We start from the raw sequence: 23,386 nt of genomic DNA on the forward strand, positions 1-23,386 counted from the left end.
ATTCCATATATGTGTGTTAGTATACTGTATTGGTGTTTTTCCTTCTGGCTTACTTCACTCTGTATAATAGGCTCCAGTTTCATCCACCTCATTAGAATTGATTCAAATGTATTCTTTTTAATGGCTGAGTAATACTCCATTGTGTATATGTACCATATCTTTCTTATCCATTCATCTGCTGATGGACATCTAAGTTGCTTCCATGTCCTGGCTATTATAAACAGTGCTGCGATGAACATTGGGGTACACGTGTCTCTTTCCCTTCTGGTTTCCTCAGTGTGTATGCCCAGCAGTGGGATTGCTGGATCATAAGGCAGTTCTATTTCCAGTTTTTTAAGGAATCTCCACACTGTTCTCCATAGTGGTTGTACTAGTTTGCATTCCCACCAACAGTGTAAGAGGGTTCCCTTTTCTCTACACCCTCTCCAGCATTTATTATTTGTAGACTTTTGGATCGCAGCCATTCTGACTGGTGTGAAATGGTACTTCATAGTGGTTTTGATTTGCATTTCTCTGATAATGAGTGATTTGAACCACAATAATTTTTAAAATCTTTCAGAAAAAATAGACAATTAAGAATCAAATGCATTGACAAAAGAAGACTAATTGCTTAATATTTTTATCCTGTCATTTCTTGAGAGAAGATATCCTTTACAAATAGCAAACTAAGAATAGTTTGACTCTTGAAAATTCATATTTGTAGAAATAAGATGCTTGTTAAGAAGGATCTTTTCTATCTTTTGTACATGGAAAAACTAGTTGATCATTCAGTCTTGGCTAATGCAATGATTTTATATTCTCATGTATTTTAGTGCATGTGGTATTGTTTGCTTATTCAGAAAACAATGTATATTCTACTTAAGTCTAACAGTTATTGAGTGCCTACTCAGTGTAGGCCTTTTTAATGTATTTTTAAATTTACATATGGTAAAAATTTACTTTTTGATATACATTTCCACGAGTATTGAGAAGTAAGTGGCTTTGATATACTAAATTATATAGTTCTCTTATTTCTCTCATGAGCATTTCACAGGTGAGGAAACTAAGGCATAGACAGGTTAAGCAATTGGTTCGAAGACATACAGTAGTAATTACTGGATTTGGGATTTGAACTTACATGTCTTAGTCACTAAAGTATAAGGACCTTGCTTATGATGAGACAGGTGTCTAATAAAATCCCATTTTATTGAAAGATTTTTAAAAATATAACTGAAAGAAATATATTTCACTTTGTAGTATACATTCTCCTTCTGCCTATATGTTGCATACTCAAAAAAAGTTTCACATAAAAACACTCGTCCTTAGGACTGGGAGTTTGGGATTAGCAGGTGCAAACTAGTGTATATCAGATGGCTAAAAAGCAGGGTCCTACTGTATAGCAGGGAACTATATTCAATATCTTGTAATAAACCAAAATGGAGAAAATATGAAAAATAATATATATATATATGTATAACTAAGTCACTTTTCTGTACAGAAGAAATTAATAACATTGTAAGTCAAGCATGCTTTAATAAAAATTTTTAAAAGACTTGTCCTTACTATATGTAAAACTCTCTAATATATTCATTTTTTTTTTCTGTTCTTTTTCCCTACAAAATTCTGGCTGAACTCCAAACTGTGTACATTTGTTTCACAATCCACTAATGGTTTCATACCTTCAGTTTAGAAACCCAGCATGATAAAGGACATATTAAGATACAGTATCCCTAAATGAAGCTAATAATGATTAGGGATGTCATTTTTTAAGCATGTACTATGTGCCAAAATACTGTCATCAAATTTATGTATCATAGCCTCAATTCTCATTACAACCCTGAAAAGTAATGCAGTCTTTTCTCACAGAAGAAGCCAGGATGAGAAAAGGTTAAAAGATTTGTCCTACAGAGAGCAGACTGATCAAAGGTTCCTTCCACTAGTCTACTCTAAAAATACCAATGTAGTATCATTCAGTTCACTCGCTCAGTCCTGTTCAACTCTTTGTGACCCCATGAACCACAGCACGCCAGACCTCCCTGTCCATCACAACTCCCAGAGTTCACACAAACTCATGTCCATTGACTCGGTGATGCCATACAACCATCTCATCCTCTGTCGTCCCCTTCTCCTCCTGCCCTCAATCTTTCCCAGCATCAGGGTGTTTTCAAATGAGTCAGCTGGCCAAAGTATTGGAGTTTCAGCTTCAGCATCAGTCCTTCCAGTGAACACCCAGGACTGATCTCCTTTAGGATGGACTGGTTGGATCTCCTTGCAGTCCAAGGGACTCTCAACAGTGTTCTCCAACACCACAGTTCAAAAGCATCAATTCTTCAGCGCTCAGCTTTCTTTATAGTCCAACTCTCACATCCATACATGACTACCGGAAAAACCATAGCCTTGACTAGACGGACCTTCATTGACAAAGTAATGTCTCTGCTTTTTAATATGCTGTCTAGGTTGGTCATAACTTTTCTTCCAAGGAGTAAGCGTCTTCTAATTTCATGGCTGCAGTCACCATCTGCAGTGATTTTGGAGCCCCTAAAATAAAGTCAGTTACTGTTTCCATTATTTCCCCATCTATTTGCCATGAAGTGATGGGACTGGATGCCATGATCTTAGTTTTCTGAATGTTGAGCTTTAAGCTTACTTTTTGACTCTCCTCTTTCACTTTCATCAAGAGGCTCTTTAGTTCTTCTTCCCTTTCTGCCATAAGGGTGGTATCATCTGCATATCTGAGGTTATTGATATTTCTCCCACCAATCTTGATTCCAGCTTGTGTTTCTTCCAGCCCAGTGTTTTTCATGATGTACTCTGCATATAAGTTAAATAAGCAGGGTGACAATATACAGCCTTGACGTATTCCTTTTCTTATTTGGAACCAGTCTGTTGTTCCATGTCCAGTTCTAACTGTTGCTTCCTGACCTGCATACAGGTTTCTCAAGAGGCAGGTCAGGTGATCTGGTATTCCCATCTCTTGAAATATTTTCCACAGTTTGTTGTGATCCACACAGTCAAAGGCTTTGGCATAGTCAATAAAGCAGAAGTAGATGTTTTTCTGGAACTCTCTTGCCTTTTCAATAATCCAGCAGATGTTGGCAATTTGATTTCTGGTTCCTCTGCCTTTTCTAAAAGCAGCTTGAACATCTAGAAGTTCATGATTCATGTATTGCTGAAGCCTGGCTTGGTGAATTTTGAATTACTTTACTAGCATGTGCTGATGTACTCAGTCATGGCTGACTCTTTGCGACCCCATGGACTGAAGCCTCCCAGGTTCCTCTGACCATGGAATTTTCCAGGCAAGAATACTGGAATGGGTTGCCTTTTCCTTCTCCATGTGAAGAATGTGAGATGAGTGCAATTGTGCAGTGGTTTGAGCATTCTTTGGTCAAACAGGAGATGGCAAGAGTGAACATCGACATTCTAGGAATCAGCGAACTAAAATGGACTGGAATGGGTGAATTTAAACACATGACCATTATATCTACTACTATGGGCAGGAATCCCTTAGAAGAAATGGAGTAGCCATCATAGTCAACAAAAGAGTCCGAAATGCAGTACTTGGATGCAATCTCAAAAATGACAGAGTGATCTCTGTTCATTTCCAAGGCAAACCATTCAATATCACGGTAATCCAAGTCTATGCCCTGACCAGTAATGCTGAAGAAGCTAAAATTGAATGGTTCTGTGAAGACCTACAAGACCTTTTAGAACTAACATCCAAAAAAGATGTCCTTTTCATTATAGGGGACTGGAATGCAAAAGTAGGAAGTCAAGAAACACCTGGAGTAACAGGCAAATTTGGCCTTGGAGTACAGAATGAAGCAGGGCCAAGGCTAATAGAGTTTTGCCAAGAGAATGCACTGGTCATAGCAAACATCCTCTTCCAACAACACAAGAGATGACTCTATACATGGACATCACCAGATGGTCAACACTGAAATCAGACTGATTATATTCTTTGCAACCAAAGATGGAGAAGCTCTATACAGCCATCAAAAACAAGACCAGGAGCTGACTGTGGCTCAGATCATGAACTCCTTATTGCCAAATTCAGACTTAAATGGAAGAAAGTGGGGAAAACCACTAGACCATTCAGGTATGACCTAAATCAAACCCCTTATGATTATACAGTGGAAGTGAGAAATAGGTTTAAGGGACTAGATCTGATAGAGTGCCTGATGAACTATGGATGGATTTTTATGACATTGTGGTATCATTAAACAATGAAATCCATTTTTTATAAAATATGTGGATCTGTGTTTCCCTGGAAGAACACTTATGAAAAGGTCGTATCTAATTCACTGCTACCCAGTAGTTTTTAAAAACCTAATCTGAGAGAAACTATAGGAAAGAATGTAGAATACATAGTCTATGAATTCTTCTAGAACATGCTTACTATTGAGTCAGATATTGCTGTAAATACTACACAATCCTCATTTAATCTGCACAAAGACCTGAAGAGGTAGGTGCTGTAGTATTATCAGCCCCTTCACTTTTTTAATGAGGAAACAGAGGCACAGGAATTTGTCACATTCCTAGTAAGCAGCAGAGTGGGTTTCCAGGCTAGGCAGCCTTAACCTTTCATCGTGCTGTATCTCTCAAGTTTAACCTACACTGAATCATGATATCCACCTCCTCCCTTCTATCTCACAGTATTGTTTTTGTGCATTTAGCTTTAATGTAATGTCATCAGCCTATGTTAAGAGTTGATATGAAATCCCATATAAGGAACAGCACAGTCATTCTCAGCATGGTCATTGTTTATCATGTTGCATGTGAGGACCCAGGATGAATTTCTGTCCAGGTCACTCTATCAGAAAGATTCTACTTACCTTTATTTAAGCATTGGTTGGTTTTTATCTTATAGTTACTGTGAAATGTGAAACTGACCAGTAATTCCTTATTGTGTTGACTAGAAGACAACTTATACTCAAGGATATAATTTCTATAATGTCTCCATATTTATTTCTTCTGTTCCAACAGTTCATTGATGCTTGCTTACTTTATTTGGTAAAAGTTGATATAACTTCTTTTTGAAACAAAATGAGAATATATAAACATGCCTCGTGGCAATTATGAGTTGTTATTGACCTTCATCAGTTCAGTTCAGTCACTCAGTCATGTCCGACTCTTTGCAAACCCATGAACCGCAGCACGCCAGGCCTCCCTGTCCATCACCAACTCCCAGAGTCCACCCAAACCCATGTCCATTGTGTCAGTGATGCCATCCAACCATCATCCTCTATCGTCCCCTTCTCCTCCTGCCCTCAATCTTTCCCAGCATCAGGGTCTTTTCAAATGAGTAAGCTCTCCACATCAGATGTCCAAAGTATTGGAGTTTCAGCTTCAACATCAGTCCTTTCAATGAACACCCAGGACTGATCGGATCTCCTTGCAGTCCAAGGGAGTCTCCAGAGTCTTCTCCAACACCACCGTTCAAAAGCATCAATTCTTCAGTGCTCAGCTTTCTTTATAGTCCAACTCTCACATCCACACATGACTACTGGAAAAACCATAGCCCTGACTAGATGGACCTATTATGGCAAAGTAATGTCTCTGCTTTTTAATATGCTGTCTAGGTTAGTCATAACTTTCCTTCCAAGGAGCAAGTGTCTGTTAATTTCATGGCTGCAATCACCATCTACAGTGATTTTGGAGCCCAGAAAAATAAAGTCAGCCACCGTTTCCCCATCTATTTGCCATGAAGTGATGGGGCACCAAGGGGTGTCCTGGGACATGGGATTTTTCAGTGCTAACATGGAGATGTTTGTGTGTCTTGAACAAATTGGGGTGCTCAGTCACTCTACTTGAGGCAATGAATGCTTCCCTCCCCCAAAAGCTTTCTTATTCTGGTCTTGCCAGAAGTGATTGAGACCAATGCCAATTAGTCAGCCAACCAACAACTGTTTCTGAAAACTGTCTCTGCGTTCAGTCCCAAACTAAGTGTAGTGAAGGTGAGGAATTCTCAGATATGCTCTCTAATCTCAAGTCATTTGTGACCCAACTGGGGAGCACACATCAACACAGGAAACAGTGATCTGTAGGAGGGTGTCAGTTGATCCAAGCTGGGGTTCATATGTGGTTGGTAACCTAGTAGGGATGGGTGTTGACAGAAGGAGAGCAAGGGGAGGGGCTGCTGCATGGAGGAGGAGAGAGGGCAAGGGGGTGGAGAAGGCAGAGTGGTGTGTGTTCAGGATACTGGTTTTGACTTAGTCCCAGGGACATATGTTCAATTCCATAGAGAGAGAGGATAAAGGATACTCCAAGCAGAAGGAACACTGCATCAGAGCTTAGATGATCAGATCTGGCATGGTTGTGATGCAGAAGCAAAGTCTTAGAACCTCAAGGGATAGTACACATTAAAGATTTGCATGTTGTTCAGTCCTGGCAAAGCATGTTAGGCACCAAGGTCAATAGCTGCACAAAACAGCTGGGGTGGGAAACCCTCAAGTGGTACTGATGGAAGTGGAACAAGATCGTAAGCTGGAGGGGAAACACCTGAGAAAACTGACAGCGAGCCCTGTGAGACCTCACGGGGAACCCTTAGAAATAAAAGAGATGCTTTGCGAGGAACTGGAAGTCTTCCATAACAACAGGGGCAAGAGCCAAGGAGAAACAGAATGAGTAGAAGATGGAGGAGATGGTGATGGTAAAGGTATGATCTATACTATGCATGTCTTGGGAACTGTTCTAAGTACATGACATAAATCAACTCTTTTCTCTGTGCTCAACCAACCAAAATGGTACACATATTATTTCCATTTTATATAAGAGGAAACAGAAGCCCAGAGAGATAACATGAATTGTATAAGGTCACACAACTTGGCTGAATCTAGGATTACTAGTGTAATTATGATGTATTTCTTCACACAAACTCTGCCAGCCTGAGGAAAATCAAGTGAGAAACATGTCAGCATAATACTAAGGGCTAAACCATGTGCTACAGACTTGAGTACTTAAAAAAATTGGAGGGAGGAGGGTTCAGGATGGGGAACACATGTATACCTGTGGCGGATTCATTTCGATATTTGGCAAAACTAATACAATATTTTAAAGTTTAAAAATAAAATAAAAATTTTATTTGACTGTGCTGGTCTTAGTTGCAGCATGTGGGATCTAGTTCCCTGACTAGGGATCAAACCCAGGCCCCCTGCATTGGGAGTGTGAAGTCTTAGCCACTGGAACACCAGGGAAGTCCCCAGACTTGAGTACTTTATTCAAATGTCTCCTGGAATCAATTTCTTCATCTGTATGAAGATGACACCCCCCTTATGGCAGAAAGTGAAGAAGAACTAAATAGCCTCTTGATGAAAGTGAAAGAGGAGAGTGAAAAAGCTGGCTTAGAGCTCAACATTCAGAAAACCAAGATGACTGGTCACTTAGCACTAGGATCCCTCAGTTCAAACTATGCCCTTTAGGGACTTCCCTGGTGGTCCAGAAGCTAAGTGTCCAAGCTTCCAATGCAGGAGGCCCAGGTTTGATCCCTGGTCAGGAAACTAGATCCCATATGCTGCAACCAAGACTGACACAGTCAAATAAATAAATAAAAATAAATCTTAAAATAAAAATATCCCCTCTACACTCCAAACCAGATACCAGTCCTCTCATTCCCACATCATGAGTCTGCCCCTACATCCCTGGACACACACACATACACACAGTTTCACTCACTCACATGAGTCATACACCATTATCTGTCCCCTGCTCTCCTAGCTTGTATCCTGTCGTATAAATTAGTGGTCCACAATTGCTTCAGACTTCACCAACCAAAGGAAAATATATCTGTCATCTCAGTCTCTCCTCTCAGCTTTGTGACCTTCCCAGTTACCCTTCTGTGACCTTAACTTTTCTCCCATCAGCAGAGGGCTGGGGTAGAAACACAGGACTGTAAACTCCGAGAAGCTGTATTTCATACCCTGCTGGCTGCTGCCTTCTGAATCTTCATGGAATGATCAGGACCTAATGCATCCTCATATATCGGGTTGTCATTCTCAGGAAGCGAGAGCTGAGGAGAATCCCTGGGATGGGAGCTCCTGACACCTTATCTCCCCACAGCCTTAATTGCTCTTTTCACACTGGTATCATCAACCCTGCCACCAGCATTTGGGTCCGGCACAGCCTCACCATCTGCTCATGTGACACCAACATTATGGCCACCCTCCAGGCCTCCCTAGCTGGGGCTGGAGAAGGCAGCGCAGACGGCAAGGGTGCCAGCTGGCACAAGTGACACAAACCTAGACGGTGATGAATGTGGCCCAGGACAGGGAGGAGGAAGGGAGGATGCCCACAGCTAATTGTGTGTCATCCATGCTGTGAGTTTGCCCGTGGAAGCAGAATCAATGTGCTTCTCCTGTTCCTGCACTTCTTTTTAATACATGGTCATGAGAGAAAGCTGGATTCCCTGGTGGCTCAGACGATACAGATCTGCCTACAATGTGGGAGACCCGGGTTCAATCCCTAGGTCAGGAAGATCCCCTGGAGAAGGAAATGGCAACCCACTCCAGTATTCTTGCCTGGAAAATCCCATGGATGGAGGAGCCTGGTGGGCTACAGTCCGTGGGGTCACAAAGAGTCAGACATGACTGAGTGACTTCATTTTCACTTTCTTTCGCAAGAGAACGTTCAATAGAAAAGAAGCCTGTGCTCATGGTAAAGAATCTTCCTGCAATGCAGGAGATCTGGGTTTGATCTCTGGGTTGGGAAGATCCCCTGGAGGAGGGCATGGCAAACCACTCCAATATCGTTGCCTGGGGAAACCCATGGACAAAGGAACCTGGCAGGCTACAGTCCACAGGGTTGCACAGAGTCAGACATGACTGAAGTGACCTAAAATGCACACACATACACTATATATGTATAATGTATATGTATAATAATGTATATATATGTATGATTATATATACACACAAATATACATATAGGTCATTTGTATATAGACCATATATATATGTATATATATATACACACACACACAATTTTGCTATCATTTACTTCCCTTTACCTTTTTCTCTTTTAAATGGAAGTGGTAGCACAAATGCACCTAATAAAATATAACATTCCTCCTCAATAGAGGAAGCTAGATGCCATTTATTTATTTTTGTTTTATCCAAAAAGCCCCCATTGATCTGCCTATTCTCTAAGCACATTTCTCCTAAGGACTAATGAAGCTGAGAGAGAGAAAATGTTGTTTCCTGCCACATGGATAAGATAAACAGAAATCAGATCATGCCTGAGCAGAAAACAGAAACAGTGGCAGAGCCCCCAAACTGTTGGAATCCTAGCATTAGCTCCAAAACATTCAGGTCAGCTGGCCAGCTTCTTTCCCATCCAGTCAATCCAACCGAGCAATGCAACAAAAGAAAAACAGAAACATCATGGCCTTGACTTGATAAACTAGCTGCCAGCAAGAGCACCATTCAATGGGACAGCTTGGGAGCACCTATTTCTCATCCTTATAGGAAACATCTATATCCAAGTTTGTGTTAAAGAGGAAAGAAATAAAATGCATGAAACATTAGAGATGGTGGCAGGAGCACTGGTAATTTACACATGCCATGAACAACTTCAGGCACCAAGAAACACACACAAATCTAGAGATTACTGGATGGCCAGAAGTTGTGACAGAAGGTCCCCTGGGGAGGAAGGTAGCAAATGTCAGATAATGGAATATAATCCTTGTCGAGTCAGAAACAAGCTGTGTGCGAGAGTGATTGGAAAGTATGATTTGGAGCCTACAGACCTTTATAGCAGGATGGTTAGGAGTTTGTACTTTGAACTCAGTGCAGCCAGAGATAATTCAAGGCTCCTGAACCAAAGAGGAAAGGCACTGAGTTAGAGAAAATGGAAGACTGGGGAAGATTCTTAACCCAAATGACCCTTAAAGACAATAAGGAGGAGGAATCGCAGAGCTAACATTCCAGAAGCAGAGACTGCGCCTGGTGTGAAAGAGTGGGCAGAGTGCGAGGCTCTGTTCTGGTGTTGTAGCAAAAGCAATGGACATGAATGTGGATAAAGATGAGAAACAGTGCCTCTCTGCATGAGAGCTGAGCTACCCTGCCTCCCCCCATAACTTGATTTCCACTCCATGACAGGTGTTTTGCCCCTTGGAGATCAGAAAATGTGGGTTTCTTGTCCTGGGTCTAACACTAACTAGCTATGTGACCTTGGGTTAGTCACTCCAGGGCTGGAATAAAAACTGGAGACTAAACCCTCAAAGATTATACTTCTTCCTCCCTTCCCTTTATGTACTTCCACACATAAACAATTTTTAAGCCATAAAAGACACACTACCAAGTTCTAATTTCTCCCAAAATGATTACTTTGATACTTTTAAACAAACCAACATTTTAAAATACTTTTTCTCCATTTCAGTTTCCTTGCTTTGCTGATTGTCAGTGTAAGCACATGTTTGGTTTACTTATTGGATAATCCAGCAGTAATTAGTTCTCCTTGCTGGGCCTCTGTTTTCTCATCTATGAAATAAAGGTTTTATATGGGAAAACTTCCAAGGTCTTTTCCAACTTAATTTTCCATAATTTTATAATCTCAAAGACCTCTTTTCTGTCAACCTTTATCACTATCTCATCTTGCCATTTTGGTGTTTCAATTGTGAATGAGGAAAATAATGGTGTTTCCATACTCCCCCAACTCCTCACACCTGTTAAAGGCCTCATCTAAACCTCAGTGAGTATCTGGGACATGTCTGAGCTAAACGAAAGGATAAAACTGTGTCCCTTTTTGTGTCCAAACCTTATGAAGTACAATATAGAATAAGATGTCATCATCAGCAAAGTCCTTTATTGACTGGTATAAAACCTTTATTAAAGGTAGAAAGCCTTACCTTTATTTTTGGAATAAAGGTAATATCTTTTTGGAAAAGGATAAGAGTTATGACCGATATACGATACCTGTACGATGTTCTTATCCATGCCATTAATTTAGGGTGTGGTTCTGAAAATTTCCCTTAACCTTTCTAGGCTTTAGCTTTCCTGATCATTCATTCATTTGCGCATTCGTTCATCATTTACCTGCCTCTAATACTTTGTAATAAGGTAAGTTTATCTCTAATATTTTCTGAAATTTTCCATGAGCAGATCTCATGCTACATCTGGCCAATTCATATGCCACTGTCCTTTGACTTTTCACCTCTGTCCTGAATGGCAGCATCGCCTTGGTTCCCACGCATCCTCTGGGAAGGGCGCGGGGTGGGGGACAGCAGAAGCTGGGTCTCTCTACAAGCGATGCTGTGGTCTGCCTCTCAGATGGGAGCCGTTCTTATTTGCTGGAAGGTTTATACAACAGATGTTACAAGGCAGACAAGTAAGCACACACTCCCTGAGCCCGGCGCACGTGGAACCCGACACGCAGACACTGCCAGTACCAGTACAAGGAGAGCTGCCGGGTGATGGAGGGAGTATGCTCTGAGGGGCGGGCACAGCTCCGAAGCCCTGCTAATGTCTCTGTGTGGCCATGCTGTATTTTCAGCTTGTCATCATGGCTGGGACAGTGCTGCTTGCCTACTACTTCGAATGCACTGACACTTTTCAGGTGCATATCCAAGGATTCTTCTGTCAGGATGGAGACTTAATGAAGCCTTACCCGGGGACAGAGGAGGAAAGCTTCATCACCCCTCTGCTGCTCTACTGTGTGCTGGCGGCCACCCCAACTGCTATTGTAAGTACAGAAAGAGATCTCCCTCTTTCCTGTTGGGTCCTAAACAACATTTTCTGTCTGCCTTTTCTCCTCTTTCCTCTCTTCCTGGGCATACAGCAGCAGCCTTATTAGATGTGTCCTTTTCCGGTCCGGGGTGAGTAGAGCCCTGCATAAAATCTCATCTAAGTAGGCCTTGTCTTTTACAGGTGGCTTTTGCTTTTCAGTGCCTGAATTGAAATATATATAATTTTTAAAGTATGTCTGAATATGTAAGTCAATAGTCATGAGTGGCTGTCATGTTAAGTATAGCATTTGTGCTCTTGAAAAAAACAAAAGTATGGTGTGCGTTGTGTGTATTCAGAAGAGGTTGTAAATGTAAACGCTGGCCTTGATATAAAGACTCACGTCAGATTGGAACAGAATCCCCCACAGCCTGCATCTCCTGTTCTTCTGACTGAACTTCCAGAGAGGCCGGAGATGAGAGAAATCGCTTGACCTGATTTGCCGTGATTTATTCTGGGCAGCTCTGGCTCTGCTCACATTGCATGACATTCAATTAAGTTGCAACTTTACCTTCATTGATTGCACTCTTCTCTCTCATGAGGGGAAAAAAAAAATGGCCCAACAGTCCTCTAGGGAGACTGTTTCAAAAGCATAAAACTCACAGATCTGTATTGTCTAGTAAAGTGATTTAACACTTAGACATCTTAATTTTAACTTAAAAAATGACTTTGTATTTTAAAATAAACATTTCTTTGTACATGCTATGGGGTCAGATTAGTTGGGATGTTATCGTTTACAACAGTTATCATTTATCATTTGCCCCTTTTTTCTTCCAAAGCTTCCTCCCCCTCAACTCTCCCCTCCTCTCCTACCCTTTCTCCCTCATTCCCCACTCCCCTCTCTTTGGGACAGTAATAAAAATAACCACTGGCATGCAGAAGAGTGTACTGATTACTCAGATGTTCAGTTCAAGTATTGTTTTCCGTACAAATGTTTTCCTTGCTTTAAGATGAGACATGGAATCGAATTTAGAGGAGAATATGCACATAATGAGTACTTTAAGTTCATTTTTATCATTAATTCTAGGCTTGACAAGCTCCCCCTTAAATGATAAAGCTGCAGTAGGAATTAGGATCAGCTGTGATAAAACATGGTCTCTCATGGTGGTGAAAAACACAAGGTTTGCAGTCCAACCTACAGGACATCCTGTCTGTGTGACTCCGGGCAAGTCACTGTCCTGTTCCCTCCCACTCGGCCCCCCCAAAGCGGGGATAATGTGACTGCCTAGTTCACAGAGTTATCAAGACTTAAGATGCTTCGTACAAATACTTGGCATAGTGTCTAGCATGCACTAACTGGTTAGAAGTAGGGGAAACAAAGAAAAACTGGAAACTGATCTTCACCTTCTTCAGGATCACAGATGAACTTCCTCTCCCTGCAGAGGAGACTCCACTGAGACCCTAGTGACACCTCCTGTTTAGCAATTTCACTGAGACCCTGGTGACATCTCCTGTTTAGAGATTCCACTGAGACCCTAGTGACACCCCCTGTTTAGAGTGATAGGGGATGTGCCCCCCTTAACTTTCCTTTCTCACCAGCCCAAGGACTACGAGAAAGACCCACTTGCAGGCATCTCAAAAGATGATACAATTCGCTCCCCAGGTAAAGCCTAGAGGCTACACTGGGTTCTATCTGGAACGGCTTAATGGTGGCTCTACCCAGAGGCATTGGGCTTAGCTGGAATCAGGTCCTGGTTTCTTCCTGTCCCATAAACATACCATTTTCTCATGTTCTCAGATGAGAGATCCATTGACTTACTAACATTTACCTATCTTCTTGCTAGTCCCAGGAAATATCATTGCCTGGGCTCTCCTGCAATTACTTTTTATAATTATAGAGACATTTTTCCTTTAAAAAAAAGAAAGAGAAAAACTAAGGAAAGCAAAGGAAGCAGATCAATAAAAATTATGAACGAATCAATGAATCAGAAAACAATAGGATTGATAAGTAAAATGTACAATCCCCGTGTTCTAACAGAAGAAAGACAGAAGTAAAAAAAAAAAGGAAAAAAATACATAAGCAAAAATATATAAATGTTTAAAAGTCTATTATAGTTTTGTTAAAATTGTAGATTCAGGTCTGTGCAAATACATGCTTACCTCTCAATAAAATTGATAACATTCTATGAAAATATAACTTTTTAACAATGCCTTTAATAGAAGTAGAAAACTGAATAGATAACAATAGAGAAAATTTTAAACTGTCTAAAATTTATCTCGTATCATTGGAGACACATAACTATTATAAAATTCCTTCAAAATTTCAAGGCATAAAAAAAAAAAAAATTTCAAGGCATAGAAAATCAGTAACTATAAAACTGTTCCAGAGCCTTAAAATAAACGGAAAGCTTTTCAATGCACGTTATAAAGCAAGAAAAATAGGGATTTCACACACTTAGAAAGTCTATATACACATCCACAAAAGCATTAGGAATGTTAATTGCAAGCAGATGGAAGAGGACTGATAAATTTGTCTACCTGAAAAATAAGCGTTTCTACCAAAATAAAAAGTACATAAAGACTGTAAAAATATTTGCAGAATACGAGACTCCCATGTAAATATTCTTACTACTTAAAAAGATGAGCTTCCCAAAATAAAGATGGGTAAGGACAAAAATAGACAATTAACAAAATAAATTGTATGTACATAAACATTTCTAAACTCATGAATTATCACAGGAAAGTAGTTTTTTATATTCCAGAATTTTCCCCATGTAAAATTGGCAAGTGCTTTAAAGAAGTATAACCTGTGTTGTTAAAGGTACAGATACTTTCATACAATTTGAGTCAAAATGTAAACTGAGGGGCTTCCCTGGTAGCTCCGTGGTGGGGAATCCACCTGCCAACGTAGGAGACACTGGTTTCATCCCTGATCCAGGAAGATATCACACACCATGGAGCAGCTAGGCCCTTGCGCCACCATTATTGAGCCTGTGCTCTAGAGCCCAGGAGCCACAACTTCTGAGCCCATGTAGCCTAGAGCCATGCTACACAACAAGAGAAGCCTCTGCAATGAGAAGTCCATGCACCTCAACAAAGAGTAGTTCCCCACAACTAGAGAAAGTCTGTGCAAAGCAATGAAGACCCAGTGCAGCCAAAAATAAATAAATAATATTTTTAAAGAAACTGGCCATTAAAAAAATGTAAACTGACATTTTCTTTTTGAAGGGCAGCTGGTCAAAGATGTACTAAGAGTTTTATAAACTTTGAACCCATTAATTCCATTCCTTGAATTTATGTTAAGAAGATAACCAGAGTAGGGATGTTCAGTCAGCTTTAAGAGTAGGATACTTGGTGGTAGCTAAATACACAGAACTAGAGGATTGTCCAAACTCATTATGAGGCCATAATATTTCTGAAACACCTCTAAGAGAAATGAAGCATGCTTATGATTTAATGAAAAGATTTTTATGAGTGCTAAAAAATTGTATCTAGTATCAGAGGTAAAAGCTTTTTCCCTTCTATAAGAGAATATTAGAGTCTCTTAGTTTTCTAGCTCTGTTTCTCCAGAAAAAGAGGGTATGTATCAGCTATGTTGCTAGGCAGAATTAACCCCTGATTGGTGAATTGCCCCTGGACTCAGAGAACTGAGATTACCCAAGACGGTGCCATGCTATGATTTCCCAGTGCAAGTGACTCTGGAAACTTGGAAGCTATGTCTGTGGAACTGCTGCACCATTTATTGACTCTGATGGGACACAATAAGTCTTGTAAGCCAAGGTGGCTCCTGCATCCTCTGATGTGTCTATGGTCTCCTTGCACCTGAGCTGCACTGGATCACTGCAAGGAAACAGGATGAAGAAGAGCAAGTGAGGCTACCCAGTTGGCAAGCTATTAGTTCCTCCCAAGTGGACCAGTGCCAAATGAGACATGTGGTTGTCTGTGGCTCTGAATATTTAACAGACCCTAAGAAGACACTGTATGTGTGTTACAAGTATAGTCCCAAATTTATAATTATACATAAAAAAAAACTGGCAAGAAACTAAAATGTACAGCTATTATCTCTGAGTGCTAATGGAACAGTTATTTTTTCTTCTGCTATACAATTAAATTCTACATCAATGCAGTATTTTCAAACTGAAAGATATTTTTAAAACATTGATTCTTCTGGCATAATTATGAAATGACCAATCTTTAGTAAGATTTAAACAGCAATTCTAATAAACAAAAACACATATGACCAAAAAACAAAAATAAAACAACTTTATGAGGAATTTCTCTTCTCTCTGGGTAAAGATGATAGATTTCATTCTAAGATTTTCAGCTGAAATTCTTCTCAAACCATGAATTCGGATCATATTCCTTTTCCCCCAAATGATATGAACTAACATGTGGTCAAATGCTGTGATGGAAAGCCAAGGGAGTGTGGCCACTGGACAGTGAACTGAATTTTAAGGATCTAGAGTTCTACTCTCGTTTTCAAGTATGGAGCTCTGATTTGGACATTCCATTCCTTTTCTTCTTGGGGAGAAAAGTGTGACCAATAATGATGGTGGGCCTTCAAAGATATGTGCCGAGGAATATTCCGTAAATGAAGATGGCAAGGATAACTCCTTTTAATTTTCTTGTATTCTGCAGTCCTTGCCTAATTTATCCTCATAGCATCCCAGAGAAATAGAAAAGAGATATCTCAAAGAGCATAGAGAAAGTGTATGGTCCAGTTTCCTTCATTTTTGACTCTGAGTCTATGAGTTCATTTAGGAAGACAGTCATTAGCTACATTACTTGTGACTCAGCCATGTTAAATGATTTGCCGAAGGCTGCAGCTAGTTCTCTATGTGAATGGACAGTAACCCACCCATTTGGTTCTATTTTTATTTTCCTCTCAAATGAGGAGCATTGCTAGGACCCAGCACTGATTACAGCTGATGGGTTAATGGCAGAGAGTCCAGTGGCCTTGAAACCCTGCTGTGGTGCTTGATCTTCCCCCAAAACCTGAAAATAAGTGAGCAGCTGCAGGACAGAGAGTGGACCTCTCCTGATGCTCAGGGACACCTCCTGGGAGCAGGGAGCCGTATTCACTTCTGTCCCTCTTGGAGAGGTACGGCATATCCGAGAGCAGTCTGTATCAGGCCACCTGAACACAGATCCCAAGTGCCAAACTCAGCACACCCCTACCCCCCGAGTGTGCATCCTTCATCCTCATGCTGCAGAGTCACCCTGTCTCAGGTCTGCTCTGTCAAGAGAAGGAGGGATGTCAGTTATGGCTTTCCATCCCAGTAATTGTGTGACCTCTGATAAGGCCTGTTCCCTCTGTGGGTCGGATTTCTCATCTGTAAAAGGTAGGCTTGGGCTAAATGATCTCCAAGATCTTTCTGGTTCTAATACTCCTTAAGAGCTGAACCTTATAATTGGAAGGCTCCAAATGTCAGATTCCCAACTCCTTAGTCTCTCTTGACTTTCTTTCTGGAGTTTAATTTGTGCCTGGCCAAGGGTTACACATAATGGCACAGCCTGTGTGTCTTTCCGTGTGTGTGCAGGGTTTCTCAGAATGGTACAGTATGTGTGTATGTGTTTACTCCTTTTTAAACCCATTTCCTATTTTCCCTGGAGTAGAAAGAAGGCAGGGCTACTCTGGTGACTCAGTGGTTAAGAGTCCTCCTGCCAATGCAGGAGACATGGGTTCAAATCCTAGGTCGAGAAGATCTGCTGGAGAAGGAAATGATAACCCACTCCAGAGTATTCTTGCTTGGGGAATGCTGGACAGAGGAACCTGGTGGGCTATAGTTCATGGGATCACAAAAGAGTTGGACATGACTTAGAGACTAAACAACAAACGATAACAACAAAGAAAGAAGGCAGGACTCCTCAGGAGTGACATGTGACACAAACTAATGGCAGTTCTCTAAGAAGGCACCTCAACCTGGACTCATCCGTGGTGTTCTGTGTATTCTGTGGTTGATGTGCTAGAGGACAAGCTAACGCCCTGCACTGCCGTGTGTCTCTGAGGATGGGTGCTAATTGCAGGGATGCACAAGAAAAGGCACAAGGGAAAGGACTCTGCTGTGGGTTTGATCTGTCACTTCCTATTTCTCCTTCTGTGCTTCGCTGTCAGAAAGGATCAGCATCATGTTGGAGGCAAGGCCACGTGGGAGCAACCGTGCAGGGACTTAGGAAAGGTTAGAGCTTGGAGTATTTATTGTGTCCAGAACCATTTAGCCAAAAGTGTTGGCCCAGGCTTCCAGGAAATCTGCAGGGTGTGTTCTGACCAACGTGGAAACCCCGGCTCACAATTGCCTCAGGCCCCCTGAATAAACTCACAGACTCAAAGGCAGAGAGCCTTTTTGGATAAGAGGATTTAACTCGGTGGAGAATCTGATTTACCCGTATTGTATCTCAGCGCCAGCACCACAGGGCATGAGAAAATAGCTAGTAAACCTTTACTGGCCTCACAACAAAGTGACAGGAGTACTTAGAATTGAAACAGCAGAACGTTTGACGCCCAGCCCAGGAGAATCGACACAGCTCATGGTCTGCATGCAAGCGTGCACGTGAGCATACATGCACAAGACTGCGAGAATTTCCTAGGAAAGGAAGAGACAAGCATCATTTGATAGAAAGGCCCACTCTGGAGGAAACTGTGACTCTTCATTTGGGGGATTTCTAGGCCAGAAGCTCTGGGAGTGAATACAAAAGCTCAAAGCACAGCGTGGATCAGAGAGTGGGCCCTGGGCAGGGGCACATCTGTTGCCTGGCTGATGAGGAGCGCAGCTGCAGCAGCAGAGGAGACAGGGTCGGCGCCTGAGTGCCTTGTCATCTGCCTCTTCCCGGCTCTGAACAGCCACAGCTATTGAAACCCCTTTTAATACATCATCATTCACATCTTTTCCCTTTTGTACATCATCACATGATTTCTTTCTTTTTTTTTTTTTTTAATAAGAAGCCAGTGCTGATTTTTCATTTTATTTTGGCCCAACAATGCAACATGTGGGATCCTAGTTCCCTGACCAGGGATCGAACCCATGTTCCCTGCAGTGGAAACGTGAAGTCTGAACCATTGAACCACCAGGGAAGTCCCTATATATATTTATCTCTACCATGAATACACTTTCTTTATTGCAAATGTACTTAATCATTACAATTTACATTTTCCCCCCCCTGGGAAAGAGTTATAAATATCCTTATTAACTGCTATGGATTTTTTCAAAACCTTGAAGAAGAATATCTATTTCCCTATTTACTATGCATGTGACGGATGAATGCTCCAAATTCCTTTATGGACTGTTTTTTACCTGACATCATCTGACAGCGAGATGTCCTTACACCTTTGAGATGTTCCTTACCACCTTTACAATGCTTCTTTTAATGACTGATGATTAGATGATTGTGTTAGGAGTTTTGATAATTTGTTTCTTGAAAAGACTCTCATTTGCCTAAAATTTTGTGATGATGAGTTTACTTGGTGATCACAATGCATTTTACTTTTTACTGAGAGCAGTATTTTAGCTAAATCATTTTAAATTCCCATTTCTCTTATATCCACTGTTCAGAAATGGGAAAAAAAAAAGTTCAAGAGAACACCCTGCTTTGGCAAGGTAGTGTGCCACCTTGGTGCTACACTTCATAGCAAGTGTCGATTTCAGAGCCTTCTGAATGGGTAGGTGCTGCCCCTGGATTAAGACCAGTAAGTGAAAAGTGACAGGGAAAGGCACTCAGCCGTGTCCAACTCATTGCAACCCCATGGACTATACAGTCCATGGAAATCTCTAGGCCGGAATAGTGAAGTGGGTAGCCATTCCTTTCTCCAGGGGAATCTTCCCAACCCAGGGATCTAACCCAGGTCTCCCACATTACAGGTGGATTCTTTACTAGCTGAGCCACACCGAAAGCAGTAATGACGACTCTCCAATCCACAAAACACTTATTATCTGAGTTGCTGGATAATTTCCAAAGCCATCATCCAAATAGCCTTGATTCTATCGAAGCCTTCAGCTTTGAAAGGCATAGAAATGTCTACAGCTGAATTCCTTTATTTACACTCAAGTGTGATAAAGCAGACGTCAAGAGGTCTTGAACCAAGCACAGCTCAGCAGGCCAGAAGACTAGAATCCTCTCTGCAGATCTGAGGTGTCACTGGTACTCATCAGGAAAGATTAAACAGAACATGAAGATGCTGGGCAGCATGGTCAGTACGCTTAAAATCCCCTGGGTCACTTTTAAACAGGATCTACAGGAAAAACCCTGGGCCTCAGACAGTAAAGAATCTGCCTGCAACGCAGGAGACCCAGGTTCGATCCCTGGGCCTGGAAGATCCTCTGGAGAAGAGCATGGAAACCCACCCCAGTATTCTTGCCCGGACAATCTCATGGACAGAGGAAGCTGGTGATCTATCAGTCCATGGGGTCGCAAAGAGTCGGACACAACTGAGCGACTAACACGTGTGAACACACAACACACACAGCAAAAACCATGCCTGCCTTTCTCAGAAATGCTCACGAGTAAAGAAGCCTCCCAAGGAGGATACTGGAAGCATCTACAACTCCCTGGGACTGAAAGCTCTGCAGCTACTTAGACACTGTTATTAAGAAGTGTGCAGAGAACCCTCTTCTCTTCCTCAGAGCATGCTATGTGCACACCCAGGGAGGGGCTGCCAGCCTCTGCTGTCCTTTAGAAACACAGGTGACAGGTCTCAGGCAGTGTGATGACTCTGGAGGAGGCTGTGTCCACTTTGCTCCAAGGGAAGATTATTTCATGATGGCAAAGCCCTGTTGGGTTTGAAAAGTGAATGAAGGCTGGAGGGAGAATTACTATAAGAAACTATGCTGGCCCTGGAGAGCTTAACCAACAGAAGAGAGACTGAAGCCCAATTATGTGATATCAGTTCCCTTAATCAGCCCTATCTTGTCAGTTTTTATCATAAAAACAAAGATCTTGGAAGAACAACTTAAAGGTCTCCTACAGAGCTCCCCAACCTCCAGGATCTAATGTCAGATGATCTGAGGTGGAGCTGGTATAATAGTAATAGAAATGAGGCACATGATAGATGCAATGCATTTGAACCATCCTGAAACCGTTCCCCCTCCCCAGTCCATGGAAAAATTGTCTTCCATGAAACTGCTCCTTGGTGTTAAAAAAAAAAAAAAAAAAAAAAAGGTTAGGGGCCACTGTAGTCTAACAGATGAGAGATTGACAGATAAGGAACCAGAGAGGTCAGCCAAGTGGTCCAAGACTGAACACCTGGTTAGGGGCAGGGCAGAGCTTGAATTATACCATGTTTCCTTAACCCAGGACAGTTTTCAAATCAATTTCAGCACACATTCTTGCCTAGACCAACCAGTAAGTGAAAGCAACAAATACTCTTTGAGCTTCTCTAGATGCTTTTATATACATTTCTAATAATCAATAATTTTCTGATATAGTTATTACCCTCATGTTTAAAATCATGGAGGAAAAAAAAAGTTTGGAAAGGTTATCTGCCCAAAATCACCCCTCAAGAAGGGAGGGAACTGAGATTTCAACTCCAGAGCCTACATTTGAGAAACAGGACTATGTGGGAGAAGGAGAGGGTGGGATGATATAAGGGACTAGCGTTGAAACATATATTACCATATGTAAAATAGATGACCAGTGCAGGGCACTCAAAGCTGTTGCTCCGGGACAACCCAGAGGGATCGGGTGGGAAGGGAGTTGGGAGAGGGGTTCAGGATGAGTGTATACATGTACACCCGTGGCTGAGTCATGTCAATGTATGGCAAAAACCACCAATATTGTAAAGTAATTAGCCTCCAACTAAAATAAATAAACTAATTAAAAAAAATAAAATCATAAACAAAAAAAAGAAACAGCAATGACTTTGATATGCCAAGTATCAGAGCTACAGCTAGTATATACATGAACCCAAAACCTATATTCCAGGATCTCTAGATGCCTTTTGTGATAACAGCCACATGGAACATGCAGTGGATCCCCCTTACAACACTAAATGATAATACGTCTTCCAGTGACTTTTTCTTCAGACTTCATATTTTGCGATCTAGAACACTATCTTCTAAATATTTTGCATTTCCATGGGATTTTCCAGGCAAGAGTACTAGAGTGGGATGCCATTGCCTTCTCCTATGACTTATCAGATCTCCTTAAAACACTGTAAAGACATGAATTCTGAAAGATTTCACCAAACTGATGTATTATATTCCAGGGTTATTTATTTGAAATTTGGGCTTCCATATTTGAAAGACAAATTTATCAAGAGTCACTATGAAGTCAGTCAGAAAGAGAAAGATAAATATATATTAACACATATGTATAGAATCTAGAAAGACAGTACTGATAATCCTATTTGCAGGGTATCAGAGGAGACATAGACATAAAGAACAGAATTTTGGACATAGTGGGGGAAGGAGAGGGTGGGATGATTTGAAAGAATAGCCGTGAGACATATACATTACCATGTGTAAAACAAATCAGATCAGATCAGATCAGTCGCTCAGTCGTGTCCGACTCTTTGCGACCCCATGAATCGCAACACTCCAGGCCTCCCTGTCCATCACCAGCTCCCGGAGTTCACTGAGACTCACGTTCGTTGAGTCAGTGATGCCATCCAGCCATCTCATCCTCTGTCGTCCCCTTCTCCTCCTGCCCCCAACCCCTCCCAGCATCAGGGTCTTGTCCAATGAGTCAACTCTTCCCATGAGGTGGCCAAAGTACTGGAATTTCAGCTTTAGCATCAGTCCTTCCAAAGAAATCCCAGGGCTGATCTCCTTCAGAATGGACTGGTTGGATCTCCTTGCAGTCCAAGGGACTCTCAACAGTCTTCTCCAACACCACAGTTCAAAAGCATCAATTCTTCAGTGCTCAGCCTTCTTCAAAGTCCAACTCTCACATCCATACATGACCACAGGAAAAACCATAGCCTTGACTAGATGAACCTTTGTTGCCAAAGTAATGTCTCTGCTTTTGAATATGCTATCTAGGTTGGTCATAACTTTCCTTCCAAGGAGTAAGCGTCTTTTAATTTCATGGCTGCCATGAAGTGGCGGGACCAGATGCCATGATCTTCGTTTTCTGAATGTTGAGCTTTAAGCCAACTTTTTCACTCTCCACTTTCACTTTCATCAAGAGGCTTTTGAGTTCCTCTTCACTTTCTGCCATAAGGGTGGTATCATCTGCATATCTGAGGTTATTGATATTTCTCCCGGCAATCTTGATTCCAGCTTGTGTTTCTTCCAGTCCAGCGTTTCTCATGATGTACTCTGCATATAAGTTAAATAAACAGGGTGACAATATACAGCCTTGATGAACTCCTTTTCCTATTTGGAACCAGTCTGTTGTTCCATGTCCACTTCTGTTGCTTCCTGACCTGCATACAAATTTCTCAAGAGGCAGATCAGGTGGTCTTGTATTCCCATCTCTTTCAGAATTTTCCACAGTTTATTGGGATCCACACAGTCAAAGGCTTTGGCATAGTCAATAAAGCAGAAATAGATGCTTTCTGGAACTCTCTTGCTTTTTCTATGATCCAGTAGATGTTGGCAATTTGATCTCTGGTTCCTCTGCCTTTTCTAAAACCAGCTTGAACATCAGGAAGTTCACGGTTCACATATTGCTGAAGCCTGGCTTGGAGAATTTTGAGCATTACTTTACTAGAGTGTGAGATGAGTGCAATTGTGTGGTAGTTTGAGCATTCTTTGGCATTGCCTTTCTTTGGGATTGGAATGAAAACTGACCTTTTCCAGCCCTGTGGCCACTGCTGA

At 41.5% G+C, this 23,386-nt stretch overlaps 1 protein-coding gene across 3 annotated transcripts in view; it reads left to right on the forward strand.

Annotated features, from left to right (window-relative positions):
• PLPPR1 (phospholipid phosphatase related 1) overlaps window positions 1-23,386 on the forward strand; it is a 306,884-nt gene that overhangs the window by 242,318 nt on the left and 41,180 nt on the right. For 2 of the 3 annotated variants that reach the window (XM_027550405.1, XM_027550403.1), the window contains exon 3: window positions 11,464-11,652. In XM_027550405.1, the coding sequence (XP_027406206.1) occupies window positions 11,464-11,652 (189 nt within the window). Of the gene's footprint in view, window positions 1-10,954; window positions 11,031-11,463; window positions 11,653-23,386 lie in introns of those variants that run through there. The other variant, XM_027550404.1, reaches the window with a different exon arrangement.

This window comes from Bos indicus x Bos taurus, chromosome 8 (genome assembly GCF_003369695.1).
Source record: "Bos indicus x Bos taurus breed Angus x Brahman F1 hybrid chromosome 8, Bos_hybrid_MaternalHap_v2.0, whole genome shotgun sequence".
Classification (NCBI taxonomy): Eukaryota; Metazoa; Chordata; class Mammalia; order Artiodactyla; family Bovidae; genus Bos; species Bos indicus x Bos taurus.